Below are 15215 nucleotides of genomic sequence, written 5' to 3'. Positions count from 1 at the left end.
ATGAGATTCAGATGTGGTTAATCGGGTTTCACACTCTTTTTGGGCTAATGGCTGGTTGCTGCTTCAAGTGTGCCAGAGGAAATGGGCCAATGGTTGGTTGCTGGTTCGAGTGGCATGGGTGACATGCCCGGAAGAAAAGCAATGTATTAGCACGTTCTAATGCAAGTACCAACTTAGCCAAGCGATCAAAAATAGAAATTTAATTAATCAGGCATGGCTAAAAGAAGATGAAGAAACATTCTAGCTAAGACTACCTCTTGCACTGTCAGGTGGTAGTTTGTTTAGGTTCGGTTTGATTTTACAATCTAAATTTCACAAGATATTTGAGGTATAGCAATACCCTGATCATGATATATGAACTCATATATAAGGACTCTAGGGATTCAAACGAGTTGGATTTCTAACTTGAAGTTGGTTTACTTTAATTGAATCCAGATTCTGATCTGGCTACCAAAAAAAAAAAAAGTGCCAAATCACTAGTTAAATCATATGTATGTATGCTATAATATTTAGACCATATTCACATACTGTTTCTGCATTTTAAACTATGGTTTTTTACAGGGAGCTTGAAAATATCGTAACATTTCAAAAAAATTAAAATCTTTAGAATTTATGAAAAAGCTGAATAAGTACGAAGCTAATAAGACAACATAAAAATAATAAAAACTATTAGAAATGAAAATAAAAAATGGAAACGAAAAAAATTGTTACAATTTCATGCAATTTACAATGAACAGAAAAGGTTCACCTATCTTTTAACCTTCCCCCAAGATGGTCCCTTAACTCCTACGGCAGATGAAGTGCTGGACATCCAGAAGTAGCTAAATGTTCAAGCTTCGAGAGGCAGGCAATCTGTCGCTTTGCATCAGTAGGACATGTTGTTTCATTTTGTTGGGGAGTAATATTATTCACGTCCACTACAGATTTCAGATTGAGGAAGTCATAAATCCTTAGCCATCTCAGCTTCGGGAGGCATTGCCAGAGGCCTCCCAAGCTGATATCCTCGGTGAAACCAACTAGGTGCAATAGCTCCAGTTGGGAGAGACCCCACACCCACTGAGGCACTCTTCCCCATTTGACCTCCTCATCCACATTGTTGTCTCCCAAATACAGATGTTTAAGGGAGGGTAGAAATGTCGAGACCTGTGATGACAGTAGCACTGCTGATTCTGGATCCAAATGCAAGTCAATGAGGTTCGGCAGTTGCTCAAGCAATTTCCATCCCAATCTTGCACATTTGCGCTTTAACACTGACAGCCTTTGGAGCTAAGTCGCTTGACCCTCATGCCCCACCCGCTCCGATAGAGCATAAATCAAGACTTCTGTCTGCATCTTTGGACAATTGTTAAAAAACGCCCTTCTTAAGCATGACATAGAAGTAAATGTTGATTCCCAGTTGGGCAAATGATTCACGTGCAGTTCAAGTGAAGGAAGGTGAGTAGGGAGCTGCTTCAAAATGTTCAGGTCAGACAACCACAACCCCTTTAAAGCTGGCATGTGATCATCAGCTACTTGCTCTACCCTACCACATCCCTTCACCTCCAATGACTCCAACACAGGCATGTTAGCGAGAGTCTTCAGCCTTTCACATTCATCCACTGTCAACCACTTAAGGGCAGACCAATCACGAATAGTCTTGAGCCCATCACACTTCCTAATATTCAAGGGCTTCAATGAAGGCATGTTAGCGAGAGTCTTCAGCTTTTTACATCTGTTCACATCCAACGACTCCAATGCCGGCAAGTCATCAATCGTGTGAAGCCCATCACACTCCCAAATCTTCAAGGACTTCAGCAAAGGCATGCTCGGCAATTCATACAATGTTGGGCAGTACTTGACCTTCAATTCTTCCAATGATTTAATTCCTATCACTGTTGCCCATGATGGGCAACATTCTAGGCGTAGCATCGACAGCTCCACATAGTTGGTGTCCAAATACCACGCAGGCCCATCTCCTTTATAACCACAAATTCCCAACCTCTCTATGCAATGTGGAGGTTCCAAAGCCTCCAGCAAGCCCCTCTCTTCAGAAGCACTATCCACTGTGTCATTGTCTCCCACCTTGAAGTCCAATTCCACACCAATTAGCTCATGCCTCTCCTTAAGATGTACATTCTTTGCATCGATCACTTTCACCGTTTCTCCCCGCAAACCTTCAGTTTGTTCAACTATTTCAGTTCATTAATATTGCAACCACTTGTCTTCCCTTTGTCATCGCATACCATAAACCTATGCAAGGTCCGTAAATTAGTAAGCTTCCCTAGTCCTTCGGCTACAAATTCCAATTTCGCTGTATCTTTCAGGCCAAGATGCCTCAAGTTGCACAGTTTGCCCATTTCCTTGTGCAACTCTTCGATTTGACTGTAACATAAATCCAACGTTAGCAAGTTACAGAGTCTGCCGATTGAACTAGGCAACCATCTCACATTAGACCAGCTTAGATTGAGATATTTTAGAAGTGAAAAGTCTTCAGTGGACTTTGGCAGCTCATCCATTAAACATGGCAACGACAACACCCTCAACCATTTGAAATTGCCGTTAATATGGATCAACGGCAATTATGCATGGTCCAACAATGTGCGCAACTTATTTGCTGCTTCCGAGGCATTACGCTTGTGCACTTCTGCATCGTTGACACCAAATAATGACAGATGGTGGGTGTGCTCAGAGGCATGGCTATATTCCTTGCCACCAATATATAAGGCAAGGTAATGCAAAATGTCATGCAACTTCAGACAAGTGCCCTCAAAAAATCTACTATGGGTTTCTTCAATCAAGCATCGGTTATCAGATCTTTAATATATTGGTTTGCTGTCACTTCCACATCTATGCTGTCCTTTTCCTCAATCAATCCATGCGCCACCCACTGCCTTATCAATGTCTCCCTTTCAATTTCATAATCCTTTGGATAAATGCAGCAATAAACAAAACAACTCTTCAAATAATGCGACAAGTCATCACAGCTCAGCATGAGACCTGGAAGAATTTTGCCCCCAATTTCAGCAGCAGGCATCTTCCATTCCCATATCTTACTACCCTCGATGAATTTCCAATCTTCAGTATGCATTTTCTTGGTATGCATCATCGACACTACCGTCTTAATCACAAGCGGCAACCCACCACACTTCCTTACTATTCTCTTTCCAACATGTCTGATCTTGTGCATCACCAAATCTTCTTCTGTTTGGCCTTCTCTTAATGTCTCCTTTAGAAACAACTCCCAGCTTTGGTCAAAACTAAATTCTCGTAATTCATGCATATAAAAAGCACGCATCCCATAGGATACATTTTTGTTTCTACTGGTCATCAAAATATTGCTCCCCATTACACCCATCATCAATGTTCCCTCTACCTCTTCCTCCGACCATTTCAGTTCCAACACATCATCTAGGACCAACAAAAATTTTCCCTTTGAAGGCTCGTTCCGTAATTGTGTGCACAACTCACTCAAGGAACAATCAGGGTTTTCTCCAGATCCCTTGCATACTTCCCTTAGTATCTGCCGCACCAAATCTTTACGGTTTGGCCTTTCTGAAACACAAACCCACCATCTATGTTTCCCAAAATGTTCTTCAAATTCTTTAAAGACCATTTTTGCAAGAGTTGTTTTGCCGATTCCACCCTTTCCTACAATAGAAATAATAGAAACACCACGCTTTTGTGTCTTACTTCTCTCTATGGAGTCATTCAGCAAAAGCTTTTCTACTATCACCTTTTTATCATCCTCCCTGCCTGTGGGTGGTTGTACACCCATGTGATGGGTTATCTCTGGGGGGTTGTCATGTTCACCATGAACAAGACCCTCACCACCAATATCTCTTCCAAACACATCTACCATCATCTTATTATTTTCTTTTATCATCCTCCCTGCCTGTGGGTTTGTTGGAAGCAGATACATGTTCCTTAAACCAAGAACACAGAGTGGTCCAGGGCTTCCTTACCTTGTTCCATGAAGTTATAGAATGCTTTTCCCTTTTGCAAAGTGCGATTGTGGTTTGGTATCCTTCGTTGATGTCCTGGGCATCATAGGAAACATCCTTCAGCTCTCCCTCCAGATCTCTACTGCGCTCATTGCTGAAAAAGGGCTTCTGATCTACGACTTTTAGGGCCTTCTGAAAGCATCTCAACTTCTCTTTGAGAACCTCGATATCATCTTTGGCATTCAAGATGTGGTCCACCTTTTCTTTCAACATGCTGGTTACATCCTCCAACAGAATAGAAATAGGTGTTTGTACAAGGGTGTCGATTACTGATGTCATCTCCTTCTCTGTTTTTATCTTGGTAGAAGAAAGAGCTAGCAGAGGAAGAGAACTGGAAATCTGAAAATGGATGGAGAGGAAGACCAATGAAGGCCAAACAAATTTAGGTCCACCACTTCTTAAATCTTGAAAGGAGAAGGAAAACGAAGGAAGTGCTCTACAGGCTGGAAAGGTCCATGATTGGTGCTAAATAAATCCCGGAAAATTCCCGAACCACAAACTTCTACATCACCTACAGTTCCTGTTTCTCACGTTTGTCGGACTTCTCTTTGGATGCATGATTTTTTTTTTCAACATCCAAAATTTTATTTAGCCCATCCAAGTTTTGTGACCTGACCATTGAGTAGAAGTACAATTTGTTTGTGCCGCGAGGGAATGCCATCAACCTTGCAGAAGTGGCGGTGCTGTCGCATGTCACCCGCTCTGGGTGGGGGGACTTTGACTGCCAACTTTTGCTTTGGTGAAGAAAAGCAAGTGGGTGACACTCAACCAACCATACGGAGCGTGCTCTACTAGTCAATGGCTTCAATTTTGGCATCTTTAGGTTTTGATGGGCAAGAAAATTTTTCAAATCTTTAAATTTTATTTACATGGCTACAAGAAATATTTCCTGCCCATCAAACTGGCCCTGATGGAAACCAGGTCATAGAATCCTGCTTTCCACTTAGGCCTCGAAGCAGCGCTTACGGCCAAAGGAAAATAGTGTGAGAGTTTTGACCTTTTATCTAATTGGCAAGTTATGGAATTGCTTAATCACAAACACGAAGTCAGAATTTTCGAAATGGCTGGTGTCGGAGTTCCTCAGTTTTGGAGGTTCAAAACCTACCATGCTCCAACCTGTCCTGTAAAATAACAAACCATTTTCTGTCAATTAACTAAGCCAAAAAAAAAAGCCTAGCTCGAATTGGGCATCAATGAGGTAGGCAGTCCTTGAGTGGTGGACACTTAGAATATTTAAGTGGTAGAGTTAGTACAATGGGGCCTTCTAGTTTCATAGCCAAAATGATTTGGATTCAATGTTGTTGATGGGTGCACTCAAAAACTTCCACTCACTCTATAAATGACAATCTGTTCATCATGGAGTGAAACCAACCCATTTGAAAATGGAGAATCCAATCTACCTATCCATTAAAGAAAGGAGAAAAGAAAACGAAGAAAAGGACACCATGCACATGGTTGCCTTTCTGCCTCTCTTTTTTTAAAGGTCACAAACAAATGGGTTAAAACGGGCTCATTGCAATTGATATATTCCATTTACAATATAAACCACACTCATAAATTGAGTGGATCAGATTCTTGGTGGAATCGATCTGATGAGATAATGAAGTCTGATTTGTTGCTCGTCCAAGGAGTAAGGAAACCATTCAGGCTTCGCTCGTCTTTTTTTTTCTTTGCATATATCATTAAAATATTCAATCACATAGACAATGAACAACATTTTCTTCCATGCCATAGTGGTCTTCTCTTTCCAATTTTGCACAGGTAGGAGGACTCTTTGAAAATTAGATTTTTTTTTTATGGAATAAACTCAGCTTGAATACTCTATTTCCCAATTTTTAAAAATAGAAAATTTAGTTTGGATTAGTTGTGAGAATCATGATGCACATATGCTTTTAATATGAATATTATCGTGGTGACCCATCGGACTGCTTTTAAATCGTGCAGGGTGAACAGGGGAGAACAGGGGAGGCCAGGCTGGGCTTGACTTGAAGGTAGGGAGTAGTTGGATGCCAAGCAAATGATGCCTTGGGCATGGGTTGCTTTGAGCGGGGGTTTCCTTCGGCAGGGGACTGCCTTGAGCTGAGGACTCCTTGGGCAAGAGTGCAACTATCACTACAAAAAACCTAAGCATTACTGGCGGCCACAAAATGTCGGTGAAAATAGAATGCATGTCAGTAATGGTTTAACCGACATTTCATTCTTTTGTTGGTAAAGGGAATGTCGGTAAAAGTCATCATCGATACATTGGACAAAGCATCAGTGTATGGTATCACCAGCGCGACCTAAACATAGGTAAACATTGACTACTAATGACGTCCTCTCGCACCGATAATAATATATTATTTTCAACATGTTAGTGACCTTCGGTAAAAACACTACCAGCAGCGAGACAGTCCATTGATAAAATATAACTTTTCACTCATTTAAACAATTTGGTAAAAATAATGATGGGTGGCGAAAAAGGCTAAGGACGGGAAACATTCAAACATCCAAAATAACATTCATTTGACAACTAATCAAAATAATATTCTATGAATAAATATATGTGTACCTGAATTTGACATGGTCTAAATTTGATGCCAAAATTCAGCCACAATGCTCTGGAATCCGGTGATGACAAAAATTAGGCTAAAATTGAGGGTTTTGTAGACATTTTATGTAATTAATATATCAAATTGAAGGTACTAAGATCAACAAACATTTTTCTAAAATTTCACATTGGCTTACATCCTAAGCCGACTCAAGCAAAGGAAGCCTACACAGCCTGACGATTAAGCCATTCCAAGAGCACTACTATGTGTTTACGGCAGCTGGACAAAAAACTCAAATTGTGTTGCTTCCATTGGCTGGTTGCCACATCCATGCCAAAGCAGTCCTTTGCAACAAGCATCTCTCAGCAGCCCGTACCTTGGCTTAACAGTGACCTTAACCGGTACATTTATAGACATGCCACCCATGAAACCTCAGCGTGGCTTGCAGTGACAATCATGGAGAGCCATTCCATGATCCACCATGGCCGAAGTATAAACAAGAACACTTGCAAAGTTATCTATGGACACAGTCATCATCTCTTGGCTATGAGGGAACCTTTTATAGGCGAATGACAAGCTCAGCAGTCTGCTCTCAGCTAGAAGGGACAGAGGGACCCTAGACCGCACTCAAAAAAAAAAAAAATTACTTGTAAATTTTAGAAAATTTCACTTGTCCTATATAAAAATTTTAAAAAATGATATTTCGGTCTCTGTCAAAATTTAGAAACTTTAATTCAGCTCTCCTCATGAACGTTACTTTTACAACATAAAGATTCCTCATACAATCATGTCAAGAGCTGAGGAATGCGGCATCTGGAGTTCAAAAGCCAACATTTTTGTTGCCGCAGAAACTTGTTTAAATTTTTTTAAAAAAATTGAAAAATCTGAACAGTTTTAATCGAATATGAAGATATCGCCAAAAGTTGCTGGTAGAAGTGAATTTGGCTTTCTTAAGAATCTTCATTGTTTCTAGTTTGTTGACACAAAGTAACTAGCTCATATATATAATAAAATCATTGGCTGGCGGGTTTGAAGGTATCTTTGTATGTATGTTATCTCTTTTGCGACGGTATCTGGCGAGTATGGGAAGAGAGATACTGACAAGGATTTAGCTGAGAATGGTAAGCCTCAGGCCGAACCTCCCGTAGCGCTGTTTCTAAAATTGAAAGCCGTGAAGTTTTGGAATGAAGTGGACAAGTTTTTGTCAGCTTCCTATGGAATAACCAAAGCTAAAGGTTTATATATATATATATATATATATATATATATATATATATATATATATATATATATATTATATATACATATATATATATAATTAATGACTCCACCATCTAACCAAGGTAATTCTTTGAAAATAGATAAAAATTGAGAGAAAAACAAAAAGAAAAATGTGTTAACTAAAAAATGCTCATCTTTTTTTTTCTTTGTTTTTCTTTTAATTGTCTGTGATGTTAGATTCAATAGTTTTACTTAAGTGGCTGGGTGACTCTGAAAGCCAGAGTCACCGTGACCTTACATGTTGGCAGCTTCAACCACCACTAGCAAGCATATGAGATTGAAGCAATGGTCAAAGCCCCGTCTGAGCATCCTTCATGTGTCTTCACGCCTCCCTCTAGTCAAGGCAATCACTACTTTCCGACTGGCATAATATTCAGCAACCTCATGATATTGGCAGGCCTTCTACAATGGATTATGCAAGAAGACGTGCACCAGTAGGTTTCCCACTCGTTGGGCTTGAGAAGAAGGCCCATTTTAAGGGGAATGGGTTGATGTCATCCCGGCTTCACCTGCATCTATTATCTACCCTTGAACCGGCTGCAACCTGCCACACTTGACAAGAGCCATCATGGGCGTTTTCAAGGAGGCTGTCTCATGGTCCAGACCTCAGTATGGGCCTACGCCCTTCTCAAACCTTGCCTGCATCCACTTATTCTAGCATGTCCGTCCGCCTCACGTCTGCCTCACGAAGAAGTTAACCCAGCAGCTCTAGCAGCCAAGAATGAACCGGCCATGCCAGCCCAATGCCCAACTCTAGCAACAAGGCTTGGAGAGTAAAGCAGGGAAGGACATTTTGGTAATTTATTAAAAAAAATGTCTTCTATAGTCTTTTAAATTTTTTCTATTTTCAAATTTGTCTTTACAAAAAGTTTTCTTTTTCTATGTGAATTAAGGGTATTTTAGTCCTTAATCATACTGATGCACGAAAATTCATGCACCAGTATGGTGCATATAACCAGATTCGCAAGGCATGCAATAGGTAGCATCGAAGGCTCGGTTGAAATGTTTTTGTTGTTTCCTAGATTTAATGACTAGATCATTTGCCTATGACCGCTAAATATAAGGATAGAAGGGAATGTCCAAACAAAGCATAGGATAGCTGGACGAATATAGTGGTTAAGGTCTTGCCACCCAGTGGGTTCTTCAGCCTTCTCTTTTAAGCCATGTTTAGATGGAGGGAAACTTAAGGAAATGTTTAGTGGATGGAAGGAACAAGGAAAGGAATTGAAAGAAAATTGGTATGGAAAGGAAAGAAAATGAGAAGAAAAGTAAAAAAGATTATTATAAAAGCTTGTTTGCATATAAAAGAAAGGAAAAGAGATATATTTTATATTAATATGCATCCCCTTTCCTGTAACATATTTTACTTCTTCTATGCAGGTTTGCCGACACCTCCTGATTTCTGCCATTGATACGTATAGAGGAAATTTGAAGTCCAGAGTATTGGACTTGGTCTCATGTTTTGAATATCATGTATAAATACCATTGGAATATCTAAGATGGACTTTGTGTATCAAACACCTTGTTAGACTTATTCATACCTATATACTTGTTATTAAAGTTAATATCATTCATTTGTATGTTGATCAATAATATGTTCTGTATAATACATTGATTGCATCTTTGTTCTGTTATTGATATCGGGCAAGGCTTTTTTGTATTCCTATTTTTCAGGTTGTACATAATATAGTATAATATGAAACATATTATAAATTTTTACTGACAGGTATCTCACATCAGTAAAATGCAATTTAGCGTCCACAAAATAGCTATTACTGATAGGAAGTGATCATCAATATTAAATATAAATTCTTCTGACGGGTATTTCCTTTAGTGAAAAGTGCATTGACGGTAGCCAGTTGTTAGTATATCTGGTGGACTTTAATAATGGCTGTGGGTGTGTGTCAGTAAATCCTCAGCAATACATGATGTTCACGATTGTCAGAATAAGTGTACAACTTACTGACAGATGTAAGCAAGTGTCATTAAACGCAATGCAATACACTAACAGCAACAGCCGTTAGTATTCAACGACACAATCTACACTGATGGATGTGCATCCATCAATAAAAATATTCATGGTGGTTTTGACAATTTTAATTGACGTTTTTTGTCATCTCAATAATGCTTTTGTTTTTTTTTTGTGATCTAAGCCTTTGGATGCCAACAAATTGGATTTGAACCACATGCATCGTCTCATAATGTCCAATTTCCAATGAAAACTGACCAGCAGTAGGCTCCCACCTTTTATTAAGAACCGAAAAAATTTGGAAACCATACACAAATTATAAATATCCGGTTTATTGGATATGGCCCACGTACTTGAATTCGAATTCAAATGTAGAAACATTTCAATCTAACTTTTATATTCATAAACTGAATTTTATATGAATTTGACTTTTTAATTAGTATCTATATTCAAATCCGACTTCTAAATAAACAACTAATCATTCGAACCACAGTAATTGACATTTTAAGAATCGACTTCCAGAATAAATGGATATCGGATAGACATTTATTAAAATTCAATCTAAATTTAAATCAAATAGAATATTTCTCTAAAACTGAATCTGAATCTCAATACAATCAGATCAAGTCATTTGTTCAATCCAAAGCCAATGAGATTTTTATTCGGATGACTTTTTTCTTCTAGATCCAACTTTTTGAAGTAGTTGGGTCGCATTCTAGTTGAAATCCAATCCATTGACATCCCTAGATCTCTATATGCTCTTCATTTAAGTCGAAGCACTAAATTAATGGCAATTTAGGTCCCAATCTATGGGTTTAGGTGAAGGATCAGACTCGTATGATTCAATGGGGATCGTCCGTTATAGGTAGCGCTTGAACTTGTAGTCACGTTAAATCAACTGTGGAGATTCAGTAGCCAACAAGTGTTCTTAGAGATGGCCAAGAGTAGCCGAGATAGAAAGTAGTGACGGCAGCCAATAACTTGTTAGTTGGTAGGGCTGCACACGAGTCGTGTCGAGTTCGAGTTGGGCCGGTTTGAGATTGACTCGAGTCAGAAAACTAAAAGCTTGAGCTTGAACTTAACTCATTTAGCTTGCTTATGCTAAACATGTCCGGTTTTTTTAACTCATTTAGTCAGTACTTGTTCAACTTTCTCTAATTATAATCCAACATTCATTATGTAGTCTAACAGAATCAAGTTTAAACGATCGAGTTCTTACATACATGTATTAATTTTAATTAACTTATATAAATTTATAAGCTTTATTTGCTTTTTCAAAAATAATTCTTTAATATTTTTTACTAATTTGGCTGAAACGCTAAATCGACCGATTCAGTACTCCATAATAGGTGGCTCGGCTGATTTGGTTCCAAAAGCAATCGTGATAACATTGGGTTAAACAGTTTCAGATACATTTATGATGCTCCAAATTGTTTCTTATATTGTACATGTATTACTAAAATGTCATTAATCATTTTTTGACTTTAACCAAACAATGTTTTTTCGAATGCTGCTTATAACATTATCATGAAAACTTTGATAAAAATAACTGGAATTGAAACATGATTCATATTTAGGGATGCCATTATGTTCAATTTGGATTAGTTATCCTACCGAATCGTTTCCAAGAAAAAATTAATATCCGATTAAGTAATCGGATCGAATTCAGATTTAAGAAATGATATCTGATCGGATTTGGATATGGATTCAGTTCAACAAATATCGAACCGTTTCCAAAACAAAATTAATATCCGATTAAGTAATCGGATCGGATTCAGATTTAAGAAATGACATCTGATCGGATTCGGATATGGATTCAGTTCAACAAATATCTTATATCCAATGCTTTTACATTTTGAAAGTCGGTTAAATTCGGTTCAGAATTTGGACTAGGATTCGAATTCAGATATGAATTTTAAAGTGGGATGCAGATAGTGAAATTGGATTTTGGATTTGGATTCGGATATGACTTTTCCTTGTTTGTGTTTGAATCTGAATATTTGGATATCTGATAAATGGATAAGTTAAGAGTATATCCAATTTGAATATGATTCGTTGACATGAATATTCATATTAGTTTGACGCTTACTAAATATTAGGATGTTCAAATATTGTTTAAAATATTTTTTTGTAAACACACATTGTGATACTAGCCATGTTAGAAATTGGTTCAAGTTTTCCTTCGTGGCAATGGTTGTTTCACTTACACCATCCACATTTCAGAGCAAATTCTTTTATATATTCCGTCACTTAAATGATGCTCCTTTGCCCCACAAGAAAAAAAATTGAAAAGTTTGAAAGTAACCCAATGAACAAGCAATGTAATATTCACTTAAATGCACAAAAAGAGGAAAGAGAGAGAATAATAGATAGGTAAACAAGTGAAGGGCGCAGATGTGATATAAACCTGAAAAGAGGGGCAGCTGTCGATCACTGGACTTTTTTTCTTCATAACAAGTAGGGCTCCACAACGAGTCAAGCCAGCTTGAGCTCGACTCGAACACGCTCGTCAAAACACAGACTCCAACTCTGCATGTTTATAAATGACTCGATTGAGTTAAATAAATTAAAAGAAACGAGTCATACTTAGGATAACCGAGCTCAATGAGTCGAGGTGGACCTCAAGCTTGAGTTTTCTGAGTGGAGCCAATTCGAGCTGGGCTCGTGTGCAGTGCTAGCAAGTCATTGATTCTGGTCACTACATTCCATCAGTGGAAAAAGGGTGTTGAGATAGACAAAAAGAGAGAGATCTCCCTTTATTCCTTGTAGCATGCCTTCTGCCTCTCTCTCTCTCTAAAAAATTTTCTCCTCCCATTTTCTCTCTCTCCCCCTGTCTGTCTGTCTGTCTGTCTCTCTCTCTGTCTTTACACACGAAAATGGAAAAAAAAGAATGGGAGGAAAAAAAAATTCGCAAATCTAGAGAGAGAGAGAGAGAGAGGGTTCCTTTCTGTTGACGATAATTCATGCATAAGGAATTAATTAGGTTGGATATATCTGATTATCAACCTGATTTTGAATCCATTTAACTGGATCTAGTTAAAAAATGATTCCTTCGTAGCCAAATTCGATCTACTAAAGATTCAACCCGGTTATGTTTAATTTTGGGATCTTATGCTATCAGATCCAAATTCAGCTTTAAAAGATAAAGCCCAAATTCAAATCCAAATAGACACAATCCTTTTAGCTCAAATACAAAAGAATTGAATCCAATGCTCCAAATCATTGATGATCGAGTACAAGAAATATGATTTTGAATAAAATTGAAGCAATGCTGTGATGGGATGCCGACAGGTTGGATTCGAATGAGATATACCCTTAATCATACCTACTTTTTCGGATATTAACATATTCTGATTCGAATCTGGAATCAGATTTTAATATGAATGAAGAAAAGTCATATCCCAATCTGAATCCAAAATTCGATCTCACAATCTGAATCCAATTTTTATAGTAATATCTGAATCCGAATTTTGAACTGAATTTTGCCAATTTTCAAAATATAAGAGCATTAGATATGGAATATTTATTCAAAACTAAATCCAACCTGAATCAGTTTCCGAATCCAATTAGATATTTATGTACATCCAAGTCCGCATCAGAAATTTATCAGATGTCATTTCCTAAATCCAAATCCGATCTGATTTCTTTGTCGGATATTAAATTTTTTTCCATATTCAATTTGTTTCGAATCATTTTAGTTAGATAGCCAATCGAAATCAAATGTATTCACACCACACGCAGAAACAAGCTCCAACTTTCATCGAAACACATTTGTGGCAATTTATGAATTTTAGCACCAATCGCTTGGGAGACTTCTACCTTTCTATTAGTGATCAAAATCTTGCTTTCCTTTGCACCTCCCAACAGGATGCCTGCTGAGTCTCCCCACCAACCATCCAATTCCCATACATCATCTAAGACCAATAAGAACTTGCTCTTTGACAGCTCATTCTGTAAGAATGTGCACAAATCACTCAAGGAAGTGGCACCCCTAAGTTCTCTGGCCGATTCCTTCCATACTTCCTTTAGTATCTTTTTCAGCAAACCCATGCGATTTGGCTTCTATGAAACACAAACCCACCAGCTGCGGTTCCCAAACTGTTCTTTGACTTCATTAAAAACCATTTTTGCAAGAGTTGTTTTCCCAATCGCACCTTGACCTACAACAGATACAATAGAAACACTATCTTTTCCAAGCGCACTACTCTCTTTAAAGCCATCAAACAAGAGTTCTTTTACTTTCTCTTTATCATCTGCCCTACGCATGGGTGGTTGTGCAATACCTATGAGATGGGTTGTCTCTCGAGAATTGTCATGTTCACCACCAATAGGAATGTCACTCCTAAATTTTGGTGTTGTGTTGAGCAAATCCACCAATTCCGCATGTTGTTCCATTTCATTAAGCCTTTGGTTGATGTTTTTAATTTCATTCCCAAGTTGGTAACATGCAGATACATGTTCTTTAAAGCAAGAGAACAAAGTGGTCCAGGGCTTGCTTACCTTGTCCCTTTTGCAAAGTGCAGTTGTGGTTTGGTAGCATCATAGAAAACATCCTTCAGCTGTCCCTCCAGATCTCTGTTGTGCTCATTGCTGAAAAAGGGCTTGTGATCTGTGACTTTGAGTGCCTTTTGGAAGCATCTCACCTTCTCCTGGAGCTCCTCGAGATCGTCATCTGCATTCAAGATTAGATCCACCTTTTCTTCCAACAAGCTGGCTACAGCCTCCAACAGAATAGAAATAGGTGTTTGGACAATGGTGTTGATTACTGTTGTCATCTCCTCCTCTGTTTTTTTTTTCTTTTCTTCGTAGAAGAAAGAGCTAGCAAAGGAAGAGAACTAGAAATCCAAAAATGGAACGAGAGGAAGAGGAAGTAAGGCCAAATAAACTTAGGTCCACCATTGCTTAAATCTCAAAATGAAAGAGAAGGAAGACGAAGGAAGTGCTCTACAGGCTGGCAAGGTCTATGATTGGTGTTAAATAAATCTGGAAAAATTCGCAAACTACAAACTTCTACATCTCCTGCATGGGGTCGCACATGAGCCAAGTCGAGCTCGAGCTCAGCCGGCTCGGGCTCGGATCGACTCATGTTTAGTCAGCTTGAGCTCGACACGATCTTCACAACTTCAGCTCGAGCTTGACTCGAGTGACTGCCATTCAGCTTGAGCTCAACTTGAGCCGCTCTTTAAACTTGTTTCCACGCTGCTTTGACAAGTTCGCCCTCAAGGTGTCTTCCTTTTTCACTGCTGACGATGTGGGGAGGAGGAAAGGTGGTGTGTTGAGAATAGAGAGAAAAAGGATGAAAAATGAACGTGAGCGTGGTGAGGAAAGAGAAAAAGAGGGAAAATGAAAAAGTGATTGATTGATTGAAAATTGTAATAATGAAAGTGGGGTACAATAATGAGGTTTGAAAGAAACGTGGCTGCCTGGGTGAATAAAGGGAAAAAAAAAGAGGGA

At 38.6% G+C, this 15215-nt stretch overlaps 1 protein-coding gene across 1 annotated transcript; it reads right to left on the bottom strand.

The window, feature by feature from the left end:
* Positions 1-786: 786 nt before the first annotated feature.
* LOC116258788 (uncharacterized) lies at positions 787-14536 on the bottom strand. Its single transcript, XM_031636180.1, has 6 exons — positions 14262-14536; positions 13916-14103; positions 3942-4294; positions 2977-3871; positions 1590-2153; positions 787-917 (listed from the first exon to the last, which is right to left on the bottom strand). Exons 1-6 carry the CDS (start codon positions 14534-14536, stop codon positions 787-789), a joined length of 2406 nt encoding a protein of 801 aa, XP_031492040.1.
* Between the last annotated feature and the right edge of the window lie 679 nt (positions 14537-15215).

The sequence above is a fragment of the Nymphaea colorata genome, chromosome 8, assembly GCF_008831285.2.
Source record: "Nymphaea colorata isolate Beijing-Zhang1983 chromosome 8, ASM883128v2, whole genome shotgun sequence".
Taxonomy (NCBI): Eukaryota; Viridiplantae; Streptophyta; class Magnoliopsida; order Nymphaeales; family Nymphaeaceae; genus Nymphaea; species Nymphaea colorata.
The sequence above is the reverse complement of the archived record's forward strand: the minus strand, read 5'-3'. Positions and strand labels throughout refer to the sequence as shown.